This window comes from Oncorhynchus tshawytscha, linkage group LG09 (genome assembly GCF_018296145.1).
Source record: "Oncorhynchus tshawytscha isolate Ot180627B linkage group LG09, Otsh_v2.0, whole genome shotgun sequence".
In the NCBI taxonomy this organism is placed as follows: Eukaryota; Metazoa; Chordata; class Actinopteri; order Salmoniformes; family Salmonidae; genus Oncorhynchus; species Oncorhynchus tshawytscha.
The window spans coordinates 41,887,023-41,909,962 of record NC_056437.1 but is presented as its reverse complement, the minus strand read 5'-3'; the positions used below and the strand labels follow the sequence as shown (position 1 = coordinate 41,909,962).

The window sequence follows — 22,940 nt, the reverse complement described above, 5'->3', positions numbered from 1 at the left end:
CGTCGTTGTTGGTAATCAAGCCTACCACTGTTGTGTCGTCCGCAAACTTGATGATTGAGTTGGAGGCGTGCATGGCCACGCAGTCGTGGGTGAACAGGGAGTACAGGAGAGGGCTCAGAACGCACCCTTGTGGGGCCCCAGTGTTGAGGACCAGCTGGGAGGAGATGTTGCCTACCCTCACCACCTGGGGGCGGCCCGTCAGGAAGTCCAGTACCCAGTTGCACAGGGCGGGGTCGAGACCCAGGGTCTCGAGCTTGATGACGAGCTTGATGACGAGCTTGGAGGGTACTATGGTGTTGAATGCCGAGCTGAAGTCGATGAACAGCATTCTCACATAGGTATTCCTCTTGTCCAGATGGGTTAGGGCAGTGTGCAGTGTGGTTGAGATTGCATCGTCTGTGGACCTATTTGGGCGGTAAGCAAATTGGAGTGGGTCAAGGGTGTCAGGTAGGGTGGAGGTGATATGGTCCTTGACTAGTCTCTCAAAGCACTTCATGATGACGGATGCGAGTGCTACGGGGCGGTAGTCGTTTAGCTCAGTTACCTTAGCTTTCTTGGGAACAGGAACAATGGTGGCCCTCTTGAAGCATGTGGGAACAGCAACTGGTATAGGGATTGATTGAATATGTCCGTAAACACACCGGCCAGCTGGTCTGCGCATGCTCTGAGGGCGCGGCTGGGATGCCGTCTGGGCCTGCAGCCTTGCGAGGGTTAACACGTTTAAATGTCTTACTCACTTCGGCTGCAGTGAAGGAGAGACCGCATGTTTTCGTTGCAGGCCATGTCAGTGGCACTGTATTGTCCTCAAAGCGGGCAAAAAGTTATTTCGTCTGCCTGGGAGCAAGACATCCTGGTCTGTGACTGGGCTGGGTTTCTTCCTGTAGTCCGTGATTGACTGTATGAATATGATTCACATTCCAACCCACTCACTGGCATATGATTCACATTCCAACCCACTCACTGGCATATGATTCACATTCCAACCCACTCACTGGCATGTGATTCACATTCCAACCCACTCACTGGCATAGGATTCACATTCCAACCCACTCACTGGCATAGGATTCACATTCCAACCCACTCACTGGCATAGGATTCACATTCCAACCCACTCTCATTCATAGGATACACATTCCAACCCACTCTCATTCATAGGATACACATTCCAACCCACTCTCATTCATAGGATACACATTCCAACCCACTCTCATTCATAGGATACACATTCCAACCCACTCCCAGGCATAGGATAGCATAAACTACACAGTCCAACCCACTCCCAGGTATAGGATAGCATAAACTACACAGTCCAACCCACTCCCAGGTATAGGATAGCATAAACTACACAGTCCAACCCACTCCCAGGTATAGGATAGCATAAACTACACAGTCCAACCCACTCCCAGGTATAGGATAGCATAAACTACACGGTCCAACCCACTCACAGGCATAGGATAGCATAAACTACACAGTCCAACCCACTCCCAGGTATAGGATAGCATAAACTACACATTCCAACCCACTCACAGGCATAGGATTCACATTCCAACCCACTCTCATTCATAGGATACACATTCCAACCCACTCTCATTCATAGGATACACATTCCAACCCACTCTCATTCATAGGATACACATTCCAACCCACTCCCAGGCATAGGATAGCATAGACTACACGGTCCAACCCACTCCCAGGTATAGGATAGCATGAACTACACATTCCAACCCACTCCCAGGCTTAGGATAGCATGAACTACACATTCCAACCCACTCGCAGGCTTAGGATAGCATGAACTACACATTCCAACCCACTCACTGGCATAAACTACACATTCCAACCCACTCACTGGCACATGATTCACATTCCAACCCACTCACTGGCATATGATTCACATTCCAACCCACTCACTGGCATATGATTCACATTCCAACCCACTCACTGGCATATGATTCACATTCCAACCCACTCACTGGCATAGGATTCACATTCCAACCCACTCACTGGCATAGGATTCACATTCCAACCCACTCACTGGCATAGGATTCACATTCCAACCCACTCACTGGCATAGGATTCACATTCCAACCCACTCTCATTCATAGGATACACATTCCAACCCACTCTCATTCATAGGATACACATTCCAACCCACTCCCAGGCATAGGATAGCATAAACTACACAGTCCAACCCACTCCCAGGTATAGGATAGCATAAACTACACAGTCCAACCCACTCCCAGGTATAGGATAGCATAAACTACACATTCCAACCCACTCCCAGGCTTAGGATAGCATAAACTACACAGTCCAACCCACTCCCAGGTAAAGGATAGCATAGACTACACGGTCCAACCCACTCCCAGGCTTAGGATAGCATAAACTACACAGTCCAACCCACTCACAGGCATAGGATAGCATAAACTACACAGTCCAACCCACTCCCAGGTATAGGATAGCATAAACTACACAGTCCAACCCACTCCCAGGTATAGGATAGCATAGACATAAACTCCCACAGCATAAACTCCATTCCAACCCACTCCCAGGCATAGGGCATAAACTACACATTCCAAACCCAGGGCTCCCAGGTATAGGATAGCATAAACTACACATTCCAACCCACTCTCATTCATAGGATACACATTCCAACCCAATCCCAGGCATAGGATAATAGGATACACATTCCAACCCACTCCCAGGTATAGGATACACATTCCAACCCACTCCCAGGTATAGGATACACATTCCAACCCACTCCCAGGTATAGGATACACATTCCAACCCACTCCCAGGTATAGGATACACATTCCAACCCACTCCCAGGTATAGGATACACATTCCAACCCACTCCCAGGTATAGGATACACATTCCAACCCACTCCCAGGTATAGGATAGCATAAGCTACACATTCCAACCCACTCCCAGGTATAGGATAGCATAAGCTACACATTCCAACCCACTCCCAGGTATAGGATAGCATAAGCTACACATTTCAACCCACTCCCAGGCTTAGGATAGCATAAGCTACACATTTCAACCCACTCCCAGGCTTAGGATAGCATAAGCTACACATTCCAACCCACTCACAGTAGCATGCGCATATTTATTTAACCTTTATTTAACTAGGCAAGTCAGTTGAGAATAAATTCTTATTTGCAATGACGGCCTACCCGGTCAAACCCCAGACATATCGGGTGGCGTGGGAAAGCAGGCACGCTTAACACACTGGGGTGCACACACTTTGAGAGCCTATTGTAGGTTCTATACCCACCTGTACACACTCATTAACACACTGGGGTGCACACACTTTGAGAGCCTATTGTAGGTTCTATACCCAAGCACACTCATTAACACACTGGGGTGCACACACTTTGAGAGCCTATTGCTACACAGGTTCTATACCCACCTGTACACACTCATTAACACACTGGGGTGCACACACTTTGAGAGCCTATTGTAGGTTCTATACCCACCTGTACACACTCATTAACACACTGGGGTGCACACACTTTGAGAGCCTATTGTAGGTTCTATACCCACCTGTACACACTCATTAACACACTGGGGTGCACACACTTTGAGAGCCTATTGTAGGTTCTATACCCACCTGTACACACTCATTAACACACTGGGGTGCACACACTTTGAGAGCCTATTGTAGGTTCTATACCCACCTGTACACACTCATTAACACACTGGGGTGCACACACTTTGAGAGCCTATTGTAGGTTCTATACCCACCTGTACACACTCATTAACACACTGGGGTGCACACACTTTGAGAGCCTATTGTAGGTTCTATACCCACCTGTACACACTCATTCATCTTCATTTTTGGAGGGCTTGTTTTCTCTATCGGAGCATGGCCATGCTGCTAGCTGGATTTTAAAGCACAGCCATAACTCACTATGGAGAAGCACCATTGAGATGTCCACCTGGTGTCTGTCCCCCCACCCACTCCTCTGCATTGACAGAGAGACAGATGATGCACCAAGTGCTCCCCAGCCAGCCAGCCACTGCCTGGCTGCATGACAGTTCACCCCTCTTTCCTCCTCCCCTTATTGATGCTCAGCTTGCTCCCTCCTATTCAGACCAGCCCCTTTGACCTTTCCTCCCTGCTACACTGGCCTGTTTGTGATTGTTAGAGGGTGTGTTTGCAGGCTTATACGTGTGTAGGAGTTGGGGTGTGTGTGTTCATGTCTGAGTGCATGGGCATGTCTGATTGTGTGTGTCTGAATGCAGTTGTGCGTGTATGGCTTTGTGCGAGTGAGATTGTGTGTTCACGTGGCAGCATGGCTCTGTTCATTTGATAGTGAAGGGGGTCTACAGGAATGGTCCCCTTCCTGAGGATTACAGCAGCCCGTTCAACCCCACTACACATTCTCCTGGTAGACCAAATCCTGTGCGTGCGCGCGGGGGGGTTGCCATGGCAGCAGCGGTTTAGCATACATTAGATATTAGCCCAACATTACAGCAGAGGTGGAGAGGAAGGCAGAGCAGGTTTGTGTTCTCATTCGATGAGAGAGACTGACAGTAAATGTCATTGTTAGGATGGGTCTGCTCGTGTAGATTGATCTTCTTCCCCTAGGGAAGAACACAGTAAGGTTTTATAGCCTTCCCAATCCCACTATGCTCTCTAGCATACAGGCACATTCGGTACACACACACACCATCTCTTGCTCTCTGCTTAGGACATGTCTGTCCCTTTCTATCTCACTTCTAGCTTCCCCGATAGGCGTACTTCTATATATCAGCTCTTGCTCTGTTTATCTATTTGTTTCTCCCCTCTCTTTCCCTCCCTTCCCTCGGTGACCCTCCTAGACCAGAGCATGGCACTATTTTGGGACTTGCGTCACCCCCTTCCTGTCCTCCATCCTGCCCGCCACGTGCACCGCTTACTAATAATGTTCTGTCCCACTCCTTTCTCTCCGCTGTGGTTATTTGCTTTCCAATACTTTTCTACCCTTCTCAAGGGCGTTGAAATAAAATGAGCTCAGGAGAGGAGTCCTGAATACGAATCGAAAGTTGTTTACCTACTACGCCACAATACTGTAGGCTAATGGCTACACACAAGCATTTTTTTTCTAAATTCAGTCCATTAAAGGGCAATTCCACCACTTTTCAACCCCATTATTTCCAGCACATTACCTGTCTACATACACTGAGTATATAAAACATTAAGAACACCTGCTCTGTCCATGACAGACTGACCAGGTGAATCCAGGTGAAAGCTTTGATCCCTTATAGATATCACTTGTTAAATCCACTTCAATCAGTGTAGAAGAAGGGGAAGAGACAGGTTAAAGAATCATTTTTAAATTAAGCCTTGAGAAAACAGAGACATGGATTGTGTATGTCTGCCATTCAGAGGGTGGATGGGCAAGAGGAACTATTTGTGTTCCATTCAGAGGGTGGATGGGCAAGAGGACCTATTTGTGTTCCATTCAGAGGGTGGATGGGCAAGAGGAACTATTTGTGTTCCATTCAGAGGGTGGATGGGCAAGAGGACCTATTTGTGTTCCATTCAGAGGGTGGATGGGCAAGAGGAACTATTTGTGTTCCATTCAGAGGGTGGATGGGCAAGAGGAACTATTTGTGTTCCATTCAGAGGGTGGATGGGCAAGAGGAACTATTTGTGTTCCATTCAGAGGGTGGATGGGCAAGAGGAACTATTTGTGTTCCATTCAGAGGGTGGATGGGCAAGAGGAACTATTTGTGTTCCATTCAGAGGGGATGGGCAAGAGGAACTATTTGTGTTCCATTCAGAGGGTGGATGGGCAAGAGGAACTATTTGTGTTCCATTCAGAGGGTGGATGGGCAATTTGTGTTCCATTCAGAGGGTGGATGGGCAAGAGGAACTATTTGTGTTCCATTCAGAGGGTGGATGGGCAAGAGGAACTATTTGTGTTCCATTCAGAGGGTGGATGGGCAAGAGGAACTATTTGTGTTCATTCAGGGTTCAGATTTGTGTTCCATTCAGAGGGTGGATGGGCAAGAGGAACTATTTGTGTTCCCATTCAGAGGAACTATTTGTGGATGGGCAAGAGGAACTATTTGTGTTCCATTCAGAGGGTGGTTGTTCCATTCAGAGGGTGGATGGGCAAGAGGACCTATTTGTGTTCCATTCAGAGGGTGGATGGGCAAGAGGAACTATTTGTGTTCCATTCAGAGGGTGGATGGGCAAGAGGAACTATTTGTGTTCCATTCAGAGGGTGGATGGGCAAGAGGAACTATTTGTGTTCCATTCAGAGGGTGGATGGGCAAGAGGAACTATTTGTGTTCCATTCAGAGGGTGGATGGGCAAGAGGAACTATTTGTGTTCCATTCAGAGGGTGGATGGGCAAGAGGAACTATTTGTGTTCCATTCAGAGGGTGGATGGGCAAGAGGACCTATTTGTGTTCCATTCAGAGGGTGGATGGGCAAGAGGAACTATTTGAGTGCCTTTGAATGGGTTATGGTAGTAGGTGCCAGGCGCACCGGTTTGTGTTTAGAACTGCAACCCTGTAGGGTTTTTCACGGTCAAGTTTCCTGTCTGTATCAAGAATGGTCCACCACCCAAAGGACATCTCCGGTATACACAGTGTATGTGAAAACAATGCATTCCTACTTCTTGTAGGAGAATAAGTCCTACCCAATGACATCAACAACATTGATTTTTAAACACTGAGATTCGAGGTGACGTGGGAAGCAATAAAATACACTCCCTCTGGATAGAAACTCGTTGCAGGTTTTGAAAATCACAGTTTTTCTTACTTTTAATCCTACCCTGTCGTACCCCCCTCCCCAAAAAATCCCTTAGGTCACCCCCAACCCCATCAAAGTTCCCCGTTCCTGCTCTAGCTGTAGATCAGGTTGCCTCAAGGAACCAAATACCAGCAAGTGTTTTTCCTTCTTGGAAAAGGAGCGGGGGACCGCTTACATTAAAACTCACACTTTAGACCTGACTAAGTTAGTGTCAGTAAATCTTAGGGACCGACCTGAAACATCCCATGGACCAGCACCGGTCCGTGGACCAGATGTTGCGGAACACTGCTGTAGACCACAACAACATATCCTGCTCACTAAATGGATGACGTCCCAGTCAGAGCAGACTTTCAGCTCTTCAGCCCCATCTAGCTGCAGTCCAGAAAAGTACCACCACTCACTTCTACTCAGCAGCGCTCAGGTGGTTCCCCCTCCAATCTCCTACCCTAATAACCAAAGGGCTTTTCTTCCTTGGCGTCGACTGGAGGATTATTTAATAACAAAACCAATGCGCGTGCAACCGTGGAGCAAAACAGGCGGGGATGGCTTAGAGTCAAAGGATTGTTGACAACATGTAAACTTGTCTTTATTGAAAACATAAATACATTTGCACAATAAACACTTGTCTCTCAAATACGTTGTTGGTTAGCAAGCTACATTTTTAAATAATACAATTTTTTTTTTTTACATATTAGCATAGACATGACAACAAGGTACAACGAGCTGAAACAAGACACCTACGATTCCCTACATGGCAGCAGCTTGTCAGTGTTGCTAACTATTAGACCGTCCAGAATCATAACACTCATACTTCTGTGAACATAGTTTTCATGACAATGTCAGCTAACCAGTCTATTGCAAAGGGAGGCGTGTATCCACTGTGTGCCAGTGTTGCCAAAAGCAAGAGAGAATCTTAAGAATATTCTCCTTAATGCCCCTATCGTGGCAGCACGGACGTCTCATAGCCTACCCCTTACTGAGAGATGGCCGTCTCATAGTCTACCTCTTACTGAGAGATGGACGTCTCATAGCCTACCTCTTACTGAGAGATGGACGTCTCATAGCCTACCCCTTACTGAGAGATGGACGTCTCATAGCCTCACTGAGAGAGCCTACCTCTTACTGAGAGATGGACGTCTCATAGCCTACCCCTTACTGAGAGATGGATAGCCTACCTCTTACTGAGAGATGGCCGTCTCATAGCCTACCCCTTACTGAGAGATGGCCGTCTCATAGCCTACCCCTTACTGAGAGATGGCCGTCTCATAGTCTACCTCTTACTGAGAGATGGACGTCTCATAGCCTACCCCTTACTGAGAGATGGCCGTCTCATAGCCTACCTCTTACTGAGAGATGGCCGTCTCATAGCCTACCTCATACTGAGAGATGGCCGTCTCATAGCCTACCTCATACTGAGAGATGGCCGTCTCATAGCCTACCCCTTACTGAGAGATGGCCGTCTCATAGCCTACCTCTTACTGAGAGATGGACGTCTCATAGCCTACCTCTTACTGAGAGATGGCCGTCTCATAGCCTACCCCTTACTGAGAGATGGCCGTCTCATAGCCTACCCCTTACTGAGAGATGGACGTCTCATAGCCTACCTCTTACTGAGAGATGGACGTCTCATAGCCTACCCCTTACTGAGAGATGGACGTCTCATAGCCTACCCCTTACTGAGAGATGGCCGTCTCATAGCCTACCCCTTACTGAGAGATGGACATCTCATAGCCTACCTCTTACTGAGAGATGGACGTCTCATAGCCTACCTCATACTGAGAGATGGACGTCTCATAGCCTACCTCATACTGAGAGATGGACGTCTTTTTTGATGCATGTAGCCCTAGATGTCAATTTATCCAACTCAGGTGGAGATGCAGCCAAAAATCTTAGACAAATGCTACAGTCTTTTTCGTTAATCATTAATTTCCAAAAGCTTCTTTATTCTACTTGTAATATGTAAAAATGTGACATTTTATGCTTCAGCCTCCACGCTCCTCATCGGCTGTAGGGTTGAGGTTAGGGTTAATAACACAAGCAGATTAAGGACATTCTTTCAGCCCTGGTGCTGTGGAACACTTGCCTGGTCCCAGATCTGTTTATATGGTCTTGCCAACTCCAAGCAATGGGGTGACAATGACTGTAGGGGTTGTCAAGACAGCAGACCTGGGACCAAGAAACTGGAACACCGGGCTGTTCACTCTCCCTTGAGATTCACTATCTTTATTTGTTTGGGATACATCTGTAATGTGCAGTTGGAAGATAGTCTTCAAAGCAGCTCTACTTTGCCTGTGAGTGAATTACTACGCTATTGGTCGTATGAGGTCCACAACTTGTTTTTTCTTCAATGGAATTACAGTGGAAACAGAAGAGAAAGGGAGTTTATTCCTAGGTACAACAGATGGGCAGCCTAAGGTAACTGGGGGTGTGTGTGTGTAACCACCTTTATTGGCCTGACTGACTTAACGACCTCCTTGGGGAGACAGGGAAGGAGTGTGTGTGTGTGCTCTCGCTGTGTGTGTGTGCTCTCGCTGTGTGTGTGTGCTCTCGCTGTGTGTGTGTGCTCTCGCTGTGTGTGTGTGCTCGCTGTGTGTGTGTGCTCTCGCTGTGTGTGTGTGCTCTCGCTGTGTGTGTGTGCTCTCGCTGTGTGTGTGTGTCTCGCTGTGTGTGTGTGCTCGCTGTGTGTGTGTGCTCTCGCTGTGTGTGTGCTCTGCTGTGTGTGTGTGCTCTCGCTGTGTGTGTGCTCTCGCTGTGTGTGTGCTCTCGCTGTGTGTGTGCTCTCGCTGTGTGTGTGTGCTCTCGCTGTGTGTGTGTGCTCGCTGTGTGTGTGCTCTCGCTGTGTGTGTGCTCGCTGTGTGTGTGCGCTCGCTGTGCGTGCGTGCGCTCGGTGTGTGTTTGCTGCGGTGTGTGTGCTCGCGGTGTGTGTGCTCACGGTGTGCCATGCTCGCTGTGTGCGCGCTCGCTGTGTGCTCGCTGTGTGTGTGCGTGCGTAGCTCACTGTGCGTGCGTGCGTAGCTCACTGTGCGCGCGTGCGTAGCTCACTGTGCGCGCGTGCGTAGCTCACTGTGCGCGCGTGCGTAGCTCACTGTGCGCGCGTGCGTAGCTCACTGTGCGCGCGTGCGTAGCTCACTGTGCGCGCGTGCGTAGCTCACTGTGCGCGCGTGCGTAGCTCACTGTGCGCGCGTGCGTAGCTCACTGTGCGCGCGTGCGTAGCTCACTGTGCGCGCGTGCGTAGCTCACTGTGTGCGCGTGCGTAGCTCACTGTGTGTGTGTGAGCTCACTGTGTGTGTGTGTGTGTGTGTGTGTGTGTAGCTCACTGTGTGTGTGCGTGCGTAGCTCACTGTGTGTGTGTGCGTGCGTAGCTCACTGTGTGTGCGTGCGTAGCTCACTGTGTGTGTGCGTGCGTAGCTCACTGTGTGTGTGTGCGTAGCTCACTGTGTGTGCGTGCGTAGCTCACTGTGTGTGTGTGCGTGCGTAGCTCACTGTGTGTGTGTGCGTGCGTAGCTCACTGTGTGTGTGTGCGTGCGTAGCTCACTGTGTGTGTGTGCGTGCGTAGCTCACTGTGTGTGTGTGCGTGCGTAGCTCACTGTGTGTGTGCGTGCGTAGCTCACTGTGTGTGTGTGCGTAGCTCACTGTGTGTAGCGTGCGTCACTGTGTGTGGGTGTGTGTGTAGCTCACTGTGTGTGTGTGCGTGCGTAGCTCACTGTGTGTGTGCGTGCGTAGCTCACTGTGTAGCTCACTGTGTGTGTGTGCGTGCGTAGCTCACTGTGTGTGTGTGTGTGTGTAGCTCACTGTGTGTGTGTGCGTGCGTAGCTCACTGTGTGTGTGTGTAGCTCACTGTGTGTGTGTGTGTAGCTCACTGTGTGTGTGTGCGTGCGTAGCTCACTGTGTGTGGGTGCGTGTGTAGCTCACTGTGTGTGTGTGTGCGTGCGTAGCTCACTGTGTGTGTGTGTGTGTGTAGCTCACTGTGTGTGTGCGTGTGTAGCTCACTGTGTGTGTGTGTGCGTAGCTCACTGTGTGTGTGTGTGTGTGTAGCTCACTGTGTGTGTGTGCGTGCGTAGCTCACTGTGTGTGTGTGTGTGTAGCTCACTGTGTGTGTGTTCGTGCGTAGCTCACTGTGTGTGTGTGTGTGTGTAGCTCACTGTGTGTGTGTGCGTGCGTAGCTCACTGTGTGTGTGTGCGTGCGTAGCTCACTGTGTGTGGGTGTGTGTGTAGCTCACTGTGTGTGTCACAAGACAATGGAGGCTGTGCTATGACTCTCCCCCACATGCATCATACTGGGCTTATTCTATGCAGGATGTCCTTAATCCTGTTGTGATTTTCCACATCCATTGTTAGTGCTGGGCGCTTTGGCTGTTCTCTAACATCTGATTCAACCAATCAAGGCCTTAATAATAATAATAATAATGATAATAATAATAATGATTATAATAGAGACAGACTCTAGCCTTGGTTGGTGTTTTGCCCTTTTATGTTTTGGCCTCGTCTGTTTAGCCGTTTACGGCTCATAAAAATATATTGTACACTACCAGCACGATTTACAGCATGTATGGAACAGGATAACAACATCCTCCAACATCAGGGTCAGCTCCCTACCCGGATCAGTTGTCAGTCCTCCTTCCAATTAGTGGTGTTGTGGTATGTGTCAGGGTCAGTGGTTAGAGGTGGCTGGCTGAGTGCAGTATTAGAGTCAGTGTCATAATGCAGCAAGCTGCTTGCTGCTCCCAGGGTCTCTCCCTCTCTGTATCTTGGTCTTTCCCTCCATTCTCTCTGTCTCTCTGTCTACTTTCTCCTCCTCCTCTGTCTGATTTGAGATGCAAGCAGCCCCATCTCCAGACCTGCATTGAAGCTGACAGTTTGAGGTCAGCCCCTCATACATATACACCCCGGGGGGGGGGTGTTTGTGAGAGAGAACATTTTCATGGTGTGTGAGGTCAAGCGGTGGCGGGGGAGGGGTTGTGTTTTTCTTTCCCAGATAAAGCTGTGTGCCTACCTTCAGTTTCCGGAGACAGGATCAGCAGTTTGGTGTGGGTTGCTGGAGGAGGGTGGACAGTGTGGTTTTATTAGTACCAGGCAGCATGCCAAGACATTGTACGGACTGTTTGTACGTTCTTTCCCCACGTACAAAAAGGCTCTTGGAAGTCAAACATAGAAGGCTGGTCGGGTAAATGGTTGTTCTTTGTGGTTTCCTTCCTCCATTTAGGCATCATCATCATGGTAGTTAGTTCGTGCTTCAAAGAGCAGTGAAAGGGTTAGAAGTGGCCTACTGTGTCAGGAGCATTTCTGAAGATAGATCAGTTTAATCACATGACTCTTATCGGAACACGAATTGGCTGTTACATGAGGACCAATTCTGTGTGGGTGAAAGCTTGAGTTGCATCAAGTTATGTCAGTGTTATAACTGCTATGCAGGTTTCATAGTAAACCACACATGACCTGTCATCCACATTATCCACTCCTCATGCGAGGTGTAAAGTATATATTCCACACTAGACTCAAGCCTCATGTAAGGTTTACCAAGGTTAATTGGATTTATTCCTTCTGAAGTCTCTGCTTTGCATACAGATGACTCATCACCACTGGCTACAGTCTGTCCACCCTGTTAAAATCATCACCACCGGCTACAGTCTGTCCACCCTGTTAATATCATCACCACTGGCTACAGTCCGTTCACCCTGTTAATATCATCACCACTGGCTCCAGTCCCTCCACCCTGTTAATATCATCACCACTGGCTACAGTCTGTCCACCCTGTTAATAGCGTCACCACTGGCTACAGTCCGTCCACCCTGTTAATATCATCACCACTGGCTACAGTCCCTCCACCCTGTTAATATCATCACCACTGGCTACAGTCTGTCCACCCTGTTAATATCATCACCACTGGCTACAGTCCCTCCACCCTGTTAATATCATCACCACTGGCTACAGTCCCTCCACCCTGTTAATATCATCACCACTGGCTACAGTCCGTCCACCCTGTTAATATCATCACTACTGGCTACAGTCTGTCCACCCTGTTAATATCATCACCACTGGCTACAGTCCCTCCACCCTGTTAATATCATCACCACTGGCTACAGTCCCTCCACCCTGTTAATATCATCACCACTGGCTACAGTCCCTCCACCCTGTTAATATCACCACTGGCTACAGTCTGTCCACCCTGTTAATATCATCACCACTGGCTACAGTCCCTCCACCCTGTTAATATCATCACCACTGGCTACAGTCCCTCCACCCTGTTCATACCATCACCAGTATGATTCCCAGAGTTTATGGCCAAAGTCAATCGCAGCTCTATCATGTGGTTCTCAGTTCCATAGGTGTGTCTCAAAAGGCACCCTATTCCCTATATAGTACAGCACTTTTCAAAGGTAGGTCACTACATAGGAAATGGGGTGCATCCTATGTGAGACTGTTGGCAGCTACAGTGGCAGTTAATGCTGCCACTTTTCAGGTCAGCCGGTTTGACTTTTGCATTAATACATAGGAATTGTAGGTTCCATTGACTCTGGCCCCACAGCCTTTGATTATAGTTCAATCTCGCCTCACACCTATAGGCTCTATTCTCAAGTCCTTATTATCAGAGAGGCAAATGATGTGAGAGACCAGAACGTTTCTTTGATGGCTCAATGGCTAAATCACATTGACATTCTCCCTCTGTGAAAGTGCTACTTTGCCTCCGCACATAATAACATTGACGTTCCTCCCATTGAAGGTGCTATTTGGCCTTTGCACACACAGTATCCAGCTGACACACACACACACACACACACACACACACAAAAACCTGTTTGGTCTCCTTATGGCTGCATCTATCTATGTACAAAATATAGTGTGAGCACACACAGACCAGCACAATCCTCCTTTCACAAGTGAATGTGGGACAGGCTATGTTACACCCTCACTGTCCGCATGTCTTTCACACACTCTGTGTGTGTGTTCCATCCTCAGTGCCAACTAATGGGTTATGGCATCTCGTCTAATTGAAATTATACATCCATTAACATGTTCTGGTCAAAGTGCCAGACTCCAAGGTGTCATATAACACACGTTCTGTTCTATTCTCGTGGGGACCTAAAATACATTGCCATTCAATCTCCTATTTTTCCCAAACCCAAAACCTAACCCTTATCACTTACTGTAACCCTAGCTCCTAAGCTTCAAATACCCTTTGGGCCTCCCGGGTGGCGCAGTGGTTAAGGGCGCTGTACTGCAACGCCAGCTGTGCCATCAGAGACTCTGGGTTTGCGCCCAGGCTCTGTCGTAACCGGCTGCGACCGGGAGGTCTGTTGGGCGATTCACATTTGGCCTAGCGTCGTCCGGGTTAGGGAGGGCTTGGCCGGTAGGGATGTCCTTGTCTCATCGCACACCAGCGACTCCTGTGACGGGCCGGGCGCAGTGCGCGCTAACCAAGGTTGCCAGGTGCACGGTGTTTCCTCCAACACATTGGTGCGGCTAACTTCCGGGTTGGATGCGCACTGTGTTAAGAAGCAGTGCTGCTTGGTTGGGTTGTGTATCGGAGGACGCATGACTTTCAACCTTCATCTCTCCCGAGCCCGTATGGGAGTTGTAGCGATGAGACAAGATAGTAGCTACTAAACAATTGGATAATACGAAAGGGGTCAAATTCAAACAAAACAAAACCAACAACAAAAAAATACCCTTCATGCACATGGGGATGTGGGAAATGGCCCCACGAGGGAACATTTTCCTTTTTTCACTATCCTTGTGGGGACTTTGGACGATTTAAGGTCCCCACAAGGACAACCAACACACACACCAGCCTCTAGGGTACCTTTGAACTTGTGGCTTCCATATTGAGTTGACAATACATGACCATATATATCAGTGTTTTTATCTTGAGAGTTGGCTGGGAGGACTGGTGAGGTTTATGGTTTTTGTTGAGGTGGGTTCTGTGTTTTCTATATAGTGTTTTTCCTGACGCAGTAAGAGCATCTGAAAGTCTCTTGTTCTCTCTACCTCTTTGGAACAGGAATTTAGCCTAATGTGTGAGCAGTTTTGGTATTAAAGCAATTTTTGCTGTTTTCATGTGTTTCTTAGAAAGTATGATATTGAGCCAATAAACTGGATTGAAATTCAAATTCCCTCTCGCTCCTTCCCCCTCTCCCCTCCCTTCCTCTCGCTCTCCTCTAGGGGCCTGAGGCCAGGGCGTCACCCAGAGGAGGACGACATAGTGCCTGAGCTGGCCCGCCTGGTCTACCCCCGAGAGAGACCTGACTGGGAGGAGACCATCAGCGCCATGGTGAGATGAGACCACTGGCAGAGACACGTGTACACACACACACACACACACACACACGTATATATATATGCACACTAACGTTCAGAAGAACAAGAATAGACTGACGAGTTTCAGAAGAAAGTTATTTGTTTCTGGCCAGTTTGAGTCTGTAATCGAACCCACAACATTCTGATGCTTCAGATACTCAACTGGTCTATAGAAGGCCAGTTTTATTGCTTCTTTAATCAACACAACAGTTTTCAGCTGGGCTAACATAATTGCAAAAGGGTTTTCTAATGATCGTTTAGCCTTTTAAAATTATAAACTTGGATTAGCTAACACAGCATGCCATTGGAACACAGGAGTGATGGTTGCTGATAATGGGCCTCTGTACGCCTATGTAGATATTCCAGAAAAAAGCTGCCGTTTCCAGCTACAATAGTCATTTACAACAGAAATACAGTGTAGACATTGTTTATGATCATTTTGATGTTATTTTAAATGGACAAAAAAAGTGCTTTTCTTTAAAAAATAAGGACATTTCTAAGTGACCCCAAAAGTTTGAAGGGTAGTGTACATATAATAATCGTAGTATCAAATCTCAATGCATATAGAATTGTGAGAATCACAATGCGTATCGTGAGGTCCCAGTTGTGAGAGAGAGAGACACACACACACACACACACACACACACACACAGCATCCCAGCTTAGAGAGACCCCGACAGTATCAGTGCTAATCAAACATTCAGTACTTAGACAACAAGGCTCCTCTTTGATTGGGGCTCGTTGGCTCCCTGACACCGTTTTATCTCAGTATCCTTTAATGAACTGATTGTCTTAACTGTTAGGGAAATGTCTTGATGTCAAACTGAAATGCTGCATCAACATTCAAGCCGCAGCTCCCAATCGTGAAATGATGATGATGCCTCTCATGGACATCAATAATGTAACTTTAGAAGTAGTGGGGATGTATCAGAACCTAATCTATTGTACATGATTTATGTACACTGAACAAAAATACAAAAGTAAAGTGAGCTGAAATAAGAGCCCAGAAATGTTCCAGGAGCACATAAAGCTTATTTCGCTCAAATGTTGTGCACAAATTAGTTTTCATCCCTGTTAGTGAGCATTTTTCCGTTGCCAAGATAATCTATCCACCTGACAGGTGTGGCATATCAATAAGCATGCTCTTTAGCATGCTCTTCAGATTGTTACACAGGTGCACCTTGTGCTGGGAACAATAAAAGGCCAGTCTAAAATGTGTGGTTTTGTTACACAACACAATGCCACAGATGCCTCAAGTTTTGAGGAAGCATGCAATTGGCATTCTCACTGCAGGAATGTCCACCAGAGTTGATGCCAAAGAATTTAATGTTAATTTCTCAAACATAACGTTGATTTAGAGAATTTGGCAGCACGTCCCGCCGGCATTACAACCGCAGACCACGTATAACCACACCAGCCCGAAACCTCCTCATCCGGCTTCTTCACCTGTGGGATCGTCTAAGACCAGCCACCCGGAATGGCTGAAACTGAGGAGTATTTCTGTCTGTTATTAAGACTTTTTGTGGGGGGGGGAACTGACTGACTGGCTGGGCCTGGCTACCCAGTGGGTGGGCCTATGCCCATTAATGTGAAATCCATAGATTACAGCCTAATTTATTTGTTTCAATTGACTGATTTCCTTACATGAACTAACTCACTGAAATCATAGAAATTGTTGCGTTTATTTTTGTTCAGTATATGTAGGCTAAACTTAAGAAGAATTGTAATGAGGACATTGTAGTGTTTAAACAAACCACTTAAATCAGATTCAATAATAATCTAATTATTATAAGATAGATATGAATCAATTAATGTAACATATAATTCAAGTTATCCCATCTTTTAGTAAAAATCTATATTTCCAATACGCCAAAGTCTCCATTAGTGATATGATATCTTAACTCATTCATTTGCTGAAATCATTCATTATTTCAATTCCATCCAAGCTGAAGTATTTGAGCTGCATTCAGCAGCATGCTAGCTGAAATGAGGCCGTCTCCATGGTAACATGACAGTTGGCTGCCACCATGCTCACTTTGGAACCACAAACATTCAATACAGGGGCAGAGAGATACAGTTAGTGTCCATAATTGCACCCTATTCCCTATAGGGTATGGGGTATAAGATGGCACACAGACACATCTCTACCGCTAATGAATGTTGATCAGTTTTGAAACATTGGCATATCTACTGTTCTTTGTTATAGTTTGTATTTTGTTATTATGAAGGGGCCAATACTTGTGAATACAATTCTCTAAATAAGCCCCACTTGTGGTTTAGGGACATTGTTGTGATAAGAAATGCTATGGTAGTTAGCGGTCACAGTGGGTAGCAGTATGCCGAAATGGCAGTAGCAGACATACGTGTCAGGCAGTGGTTGTTGTGCAGTATTTCAGAGGATGAAAAGATCAATAAGTCGGTCAAGTTCTCGACGTGTCATAACGGTTGACCAAATGCACATTGGTCCGGTCGTTACTGCAAAAGACAATGCGTTATCACTGGCTTACTTAAATGCAAATAGGCCTAGAAGAAAAAATGTACATGCTGCATGTGACTAGGCAAATTTACCAGTTGTTAATCGAGAAATACTGTATATTTGAATAACGCCTAAATGTGAAAGTCTAATACATAACCAAAATACTTCACATTCAGCGTAACTTAATGCGACGTAGACTACTGTGCATAATATCTACCAACTCAAGTGTTCAGGGAGTTCCTTTATTTGGCCAGCCTTGAAGAGACCATGCCTTCTTTAAGACGCAGTTGAATATTTTATAGGTACAACTTCTGGGAATGTTTTGGCTCGACTTCATAAGCCTTTCTTGTCTCTCCCCTAGGGGAAGAAATGAAGTGGTTGCTACCAGTGTTTCCCTGCTCCTAGTAGCTCTTGGTTTTCACTGTATTTACTTTAGCGGAAACATTTTCGATGCCAAACAGCCATAACAATGGAGTCGGCAAAAGCAGAAAGAACAGAAAGGGACTGGCACACAGGCTAAACTGATATATACAGTGGGGAGAACAAGTATTTGATACACTGCCAATTTTGCAGGTTTCCCTACTTACAAAGCATGTAGAGGTCTGTCATTTTTATCGTAGGTACACTTCAACTGTGAGAGACGGAATCTAAAACAAAAATCCAGAAAATCGTTTGATTTTTAAGCAATTCATTGGCATGTTATTGCATGACATTAGTATTTGATACATCAGAAAAGCAGAACTTAATATTTGGTACAGAAACCTTTGTTTGGAATTACAGACATCATACGTTTCCTGTAGTTCTTGACCAGGTTTGCACACACTGCAGCAGGGATTTTGGCCCACTCCTCCATACAGACCTTCTCCAGATCCTTCAGGTTTCAGGGCTGTCGCTGGGCAATACGGACTTTCAGCTTCCTCCAAAGATTTTATATTGGGTTCAGGTCTGGAGACTGGCTAGGCCACTCCAGGACCATGAGATGCTTCTTACGGAGCCACTCCTTAGTTGCCCTGGCTGTGTGTTTCGGGTCGTTGTCATTCTGGAAGACCTAGCCACGACCCATCTTCAATGCTCTTACTGGGAAGGAGGTTGTTGGCCAAGATCTCGCAATACATGGCCCCATCCATCCTCCCCTCAATACGGTGTAGTTGTCCTGTCCCCTTTGCAGAAAAGCATCCCCAAAGAATGATTTTTCCACCTCCATGCTTCACGGTTGGGATGGTGTTCTTGGGGTTGTACTCATCCTTCTTCCTCCAAACACGGCGAGTGAAGTTTAGACCAAAAAGCTCTATTTTTGTCTCATCAGACCACATGACCTTCTCCCATTCCTCCTCTGGATCATCCAGATGGTCATTGGCAAACTTCAGACGGGCCTGGACATGCGCTGGCTTGAGCAGGGGGACCTTGCGTGCGCTGCAGGATTTTAATCAATGACGGCGTAGTGTGTTACTAATGGTTTGCTTTGAGACTGTGGTCCCAGCTCTCTTCAGGTCATTGACCAGGTCCTGCCGTGTAGTTCTGGGCTGATCCCTCACCTTCCTCATGATCATTGATGCCCCACGAGGTGAGATCTTGCATGGAGCCCCAGACCAAGGGTGATTGACCGTCATCTTGAACTTCTTCCATTTTCTAATAATTGTGCCAACAGTTGTTGCCTTCTCACCAAGCTGCTTGCCTATTGTCCTGAAGCCCATCCCAGCCTTGTGCAGGTCTACAATTTTGTCCCTGATGTCCTTACACAGCTCCCTGGTCTAGGCCATTGTGGAGAGGTTGGAGTCTGTCTGATTGAGTGTGTGGACATTGGTGTCTCTTATACAGGTAACGAGTTCAAACAGGTGCAGTTAATACAGGTAATGAGTGGAGAACAGGAGGGATTCTTAAAGAAAAACTAACAGGTCTGTGAGAGCCGGAATTCTTACTGGTTGGTAGGTGATCAAATACTCATGTCATGCAATAAAATGCAAATGAATTACTTAAAAATCATACAATGATTTTCTGGATTTTTGTTTTAGAATCCGTCTCTCACAGTTGAAGTGTACCAATGATAAAAATGACAGACCTCTACATGCTTTGTAAGTAGGAAAACCTGCAAAATCGTCAGTGTATCAAATACTTGTTCTCTCCACTGTATTCCCATTCACAGCTAGTGCAGGCCTGACAGGATGCTCTTTGTACCCCGGCCCACCTGGCTCCTGTCTCTCTGACCTCATTTGGAATGCTTTTCTGCATATCACCTTCACTGTCTTTGGCTGCAGCCAGCTAGAAAGAGACCAAACTTCCCACATTCTCATCCTGTTCTCTCTCTCTCTTGCTCTCTCTCTCTCTCTCTCCCCCTCATTCTTTACTTTCCTTACTATCTCTTGCTCGTTCTTTACCATCTCTGGATCGACTTCTTTCTCTCTGTTAACTTAGTGTTGCTCTTATCCCTTCCCTGGCGGTCTGTGTTGACACAGGATTATATGATTTAATGTCGTCAAATGCATTTTAACCTCCCTCTGTCATGGGTTCAGGGGTCAGACTTAGCTAGTAGGGGCCATGAGTGGTCTAGTAATGTTTAAATCCGACTGACTGTCCTTCTAACGCACTCTCCTAACTTTACTTCCACTCTGTCATGGTCTCTTTCCAATTAACATAAAAAATATAACAACTAAAAATATATAAAAAGTAGCTCGTCACAACATTTTTTCTTTGAACAGTTTTGCTTTGCGCTGTCCCTAAGTTCCTCTTGCATGCAGGTCAACTCATGGAGTTGTCACAGGTCATTTATTTACGGGTATGCATTTCTTTTGCAACATGCAGGCGCGGAGTGCTGAGGTCCCCGAGCTGAGCACCGAGTCCCTCCTGCGCTCCTGCAGCAGCACGGCCAGCATGAAGGTCAAGAACGTCAAGAAGTGAGTGGGTCGACTGACCGAGTAGACTTAGCCCGCCGCATGCCTTCCGAAACGGCCATATCTCACATCTGCTGCACATCTCTCTTGCACTCTACTCTGATTTCCTCTCTATCTCCCTCTGACTTTGACCCCACTCGATCTCTCCTTTCACCGGTCTCACTCCACCTTTGTGTCTTCTCCACCTTTGTGTCTTCTCCATTCTCTGTCTCGATCAACTGTCGCTTTCTTTCTAGCTCCTACCCAACTTTGCAGTTTTGTTATTTGTTACATTATTTGATCAGAACATTTCTAGTATTATTACCTACAGCCAAAAATACGTTTTGGACATTAGATTGTCGGTCACTCACCAGAAATTCAACCAGAAATTCGACTTCCCTGACCTGAATCCTCTGGACTCCCGAGGCAGCTCCGCTCATCCTGGGTGCTATACCAAAACGTTGATGCCGCATTAGAGTGAGGAGAAGTGGGGTCCTAGTCGGGCTCAGGCAGCGAGCAAACCATCCACAGCTTCCGAGTATATTACTCGCTAACGTTTAGTTCCTGAACAGGAAAGTAGACGAGCTCAGAGCGAGGATCTCCTTTCAGAGAGACATAAGAGACTGTAATATACTCTATTTTACAGAATCATGGCGCTCTCCGGATATATTTTTCCTGTCCATACAGCTAGCGCGGTTCTCAGTTAATCGCACGGATCCGAATTAAGAGAACTCTGTTCTCGCCTCAAACAATAGCATGGTATTTTTTCACTGTAATAGCTACTGTAATTGGACACAGCATGTTAGATTAACAAGAATTTACGCTTTCTGCCCATTTAAGACATGTCTATGTCCTGGAAAGTTGGCTGTTGTATACAACCTCATTCTAGTTACATTTGTGCACGTTAGCAACAAGTGTCCCGGTTTAGGGACACCCATTCCGTAGAGGTCAAAAAAAATATATATATGTACCTACTGGTTGCATGAATTTCTATCGTCCCACAACTGTCCAAGAGTCTTTGGGCTAATTCATTCTCGACAAGCTGACCAATAGAATTGGTTACCTTTTCTACTATGGATGATAGTAGCTTGACATAGGGAAAAGCTTAGCCCCCTATAAGCCTAACAGTTGTGACTGTCAGTGAAAAGGAGAGGCCCAGCCAGGCATATATTTTATTATTCAATCATGGGAAAACGTTGTTTGGAAAGCATATGGCTATTTCTGTAAAAATGAGTAAATGAAAGACTGTAATCTGTGTGCCAGGTCTAAATCAGTCCCTGATTGGAGGGGAACAATGAAAACAAGCAGTGAGTTTAAGGGGTCTAGACACACCATTCACACCACTGTATCAGTGGCAGTCAGTGCCATTTAAAAAAACTTCTCTAGAATAGGGGGCAGCATTTGGAATTTTGGATGAAAAGCATGCCCAAATTCAACTGCCTGCTACTCATCCCCAGAAGTCAAGATATGCATATTATTAGTAGATTTGGATAGGAAACACACTGAAGTTTCTAAAACTGTTTTGAGTCATGTCTGTGAGTATAACAGAACTTATGTAGCAGGCGAAACCCCGAGGACAAACCATTTTTTTTTTGAGGTCACTCTCTTTTCAATAGATTTTTCATTGGGAATCTAGATTTCTAAGGGACTTGCTTGCAGTTCCTACCGCTTCCACTGGATGTCACCAGTTTTTAGAAATTGGTTGAGGTTATTCCTTTGTGTAATGAAGTACGGCCATCTTGAACAAGGGTCACTTCATGTGTACTGTTTGATAGAGGAGCATTACCAGAAAGCCATGCGTCAGTTTGTTTTCTTCCTGTATTGAACACAGATCATTCCGTCTTCAATTTTATCGATTATTTACTTTACAAAATACCTAAAGTTGTATTACAAAAGTAGTTTGAAATGTTTTGTCAAAGTTTACAGGTAACTTTTGAGATATTTTGTAGTCACGTTGCGCAAGTTGGAACCGGTGTTTTTCTGGATCAAACGCGCCAAATAAATGGACATTTTGGATATATATGAACGGAATTAACCGAAAAAAAGGACCATTTGTGATGATTATGGGAGATATTGGAGTGCCAACAGAAGAAGCTCGTCAAATGTAAGGCATGATTTATACACTGCTCAAAAAAATTAAGGGAACACTAAAATAACACATCCTAGATCTGAATGAATGAAATATTGTTATTAAATACTTTTTTCTTTACATAGTTGAATGTGCTGACAACAAAATCACACACAAATTATCAATGGAAATCAAATTTATCAACCCATGGAGGTCTGGATTTGGAGTCACACTGTGGAAAACCACACTACAGGCTGATCCAACTTTGATGTAATGCCCTTAAAACAAGTCACAATGAGGCTCAGTAGTGTGTGTGGCCTCCACGTGCCTGTATGACCTCCCTACAACACCTGGGCATGCTCCTGATGAGGTGGCGGATGGTCTCCTGAGGGATCTTCCCCCAGACCCGGACTAAAGCATCCGCCAACTCCTGGACAGTCTGTGGTGCAACGTGGCGTTGGTGGATGGAGTGAGACATGATGTCCCAG

General features: G+C 46.3%; 1 protein-coding gene across 1 annotated transcript in view; it reads left to right on the top strand.

Moving 5' to 3' along the window:
• The window catches only part of arhgap32b (Rho GTPase activating protein 32b), a 235,642-nt gene that overhangs the window by 95,546 nt on the left and 117,156 nt on the right, over nucleotides 1-22,940 (top strand). Inside the window, 2 exon segments of the mRNA XM_024431996.2 lie at nucleotides 14,907-15,015; nucleotides 20,317-20,408. Coding sequence (XP_024287764.2) covers nucleotides 14,907-15,015; nucleotides 20,317-20,408 — 201 coding nt within the window.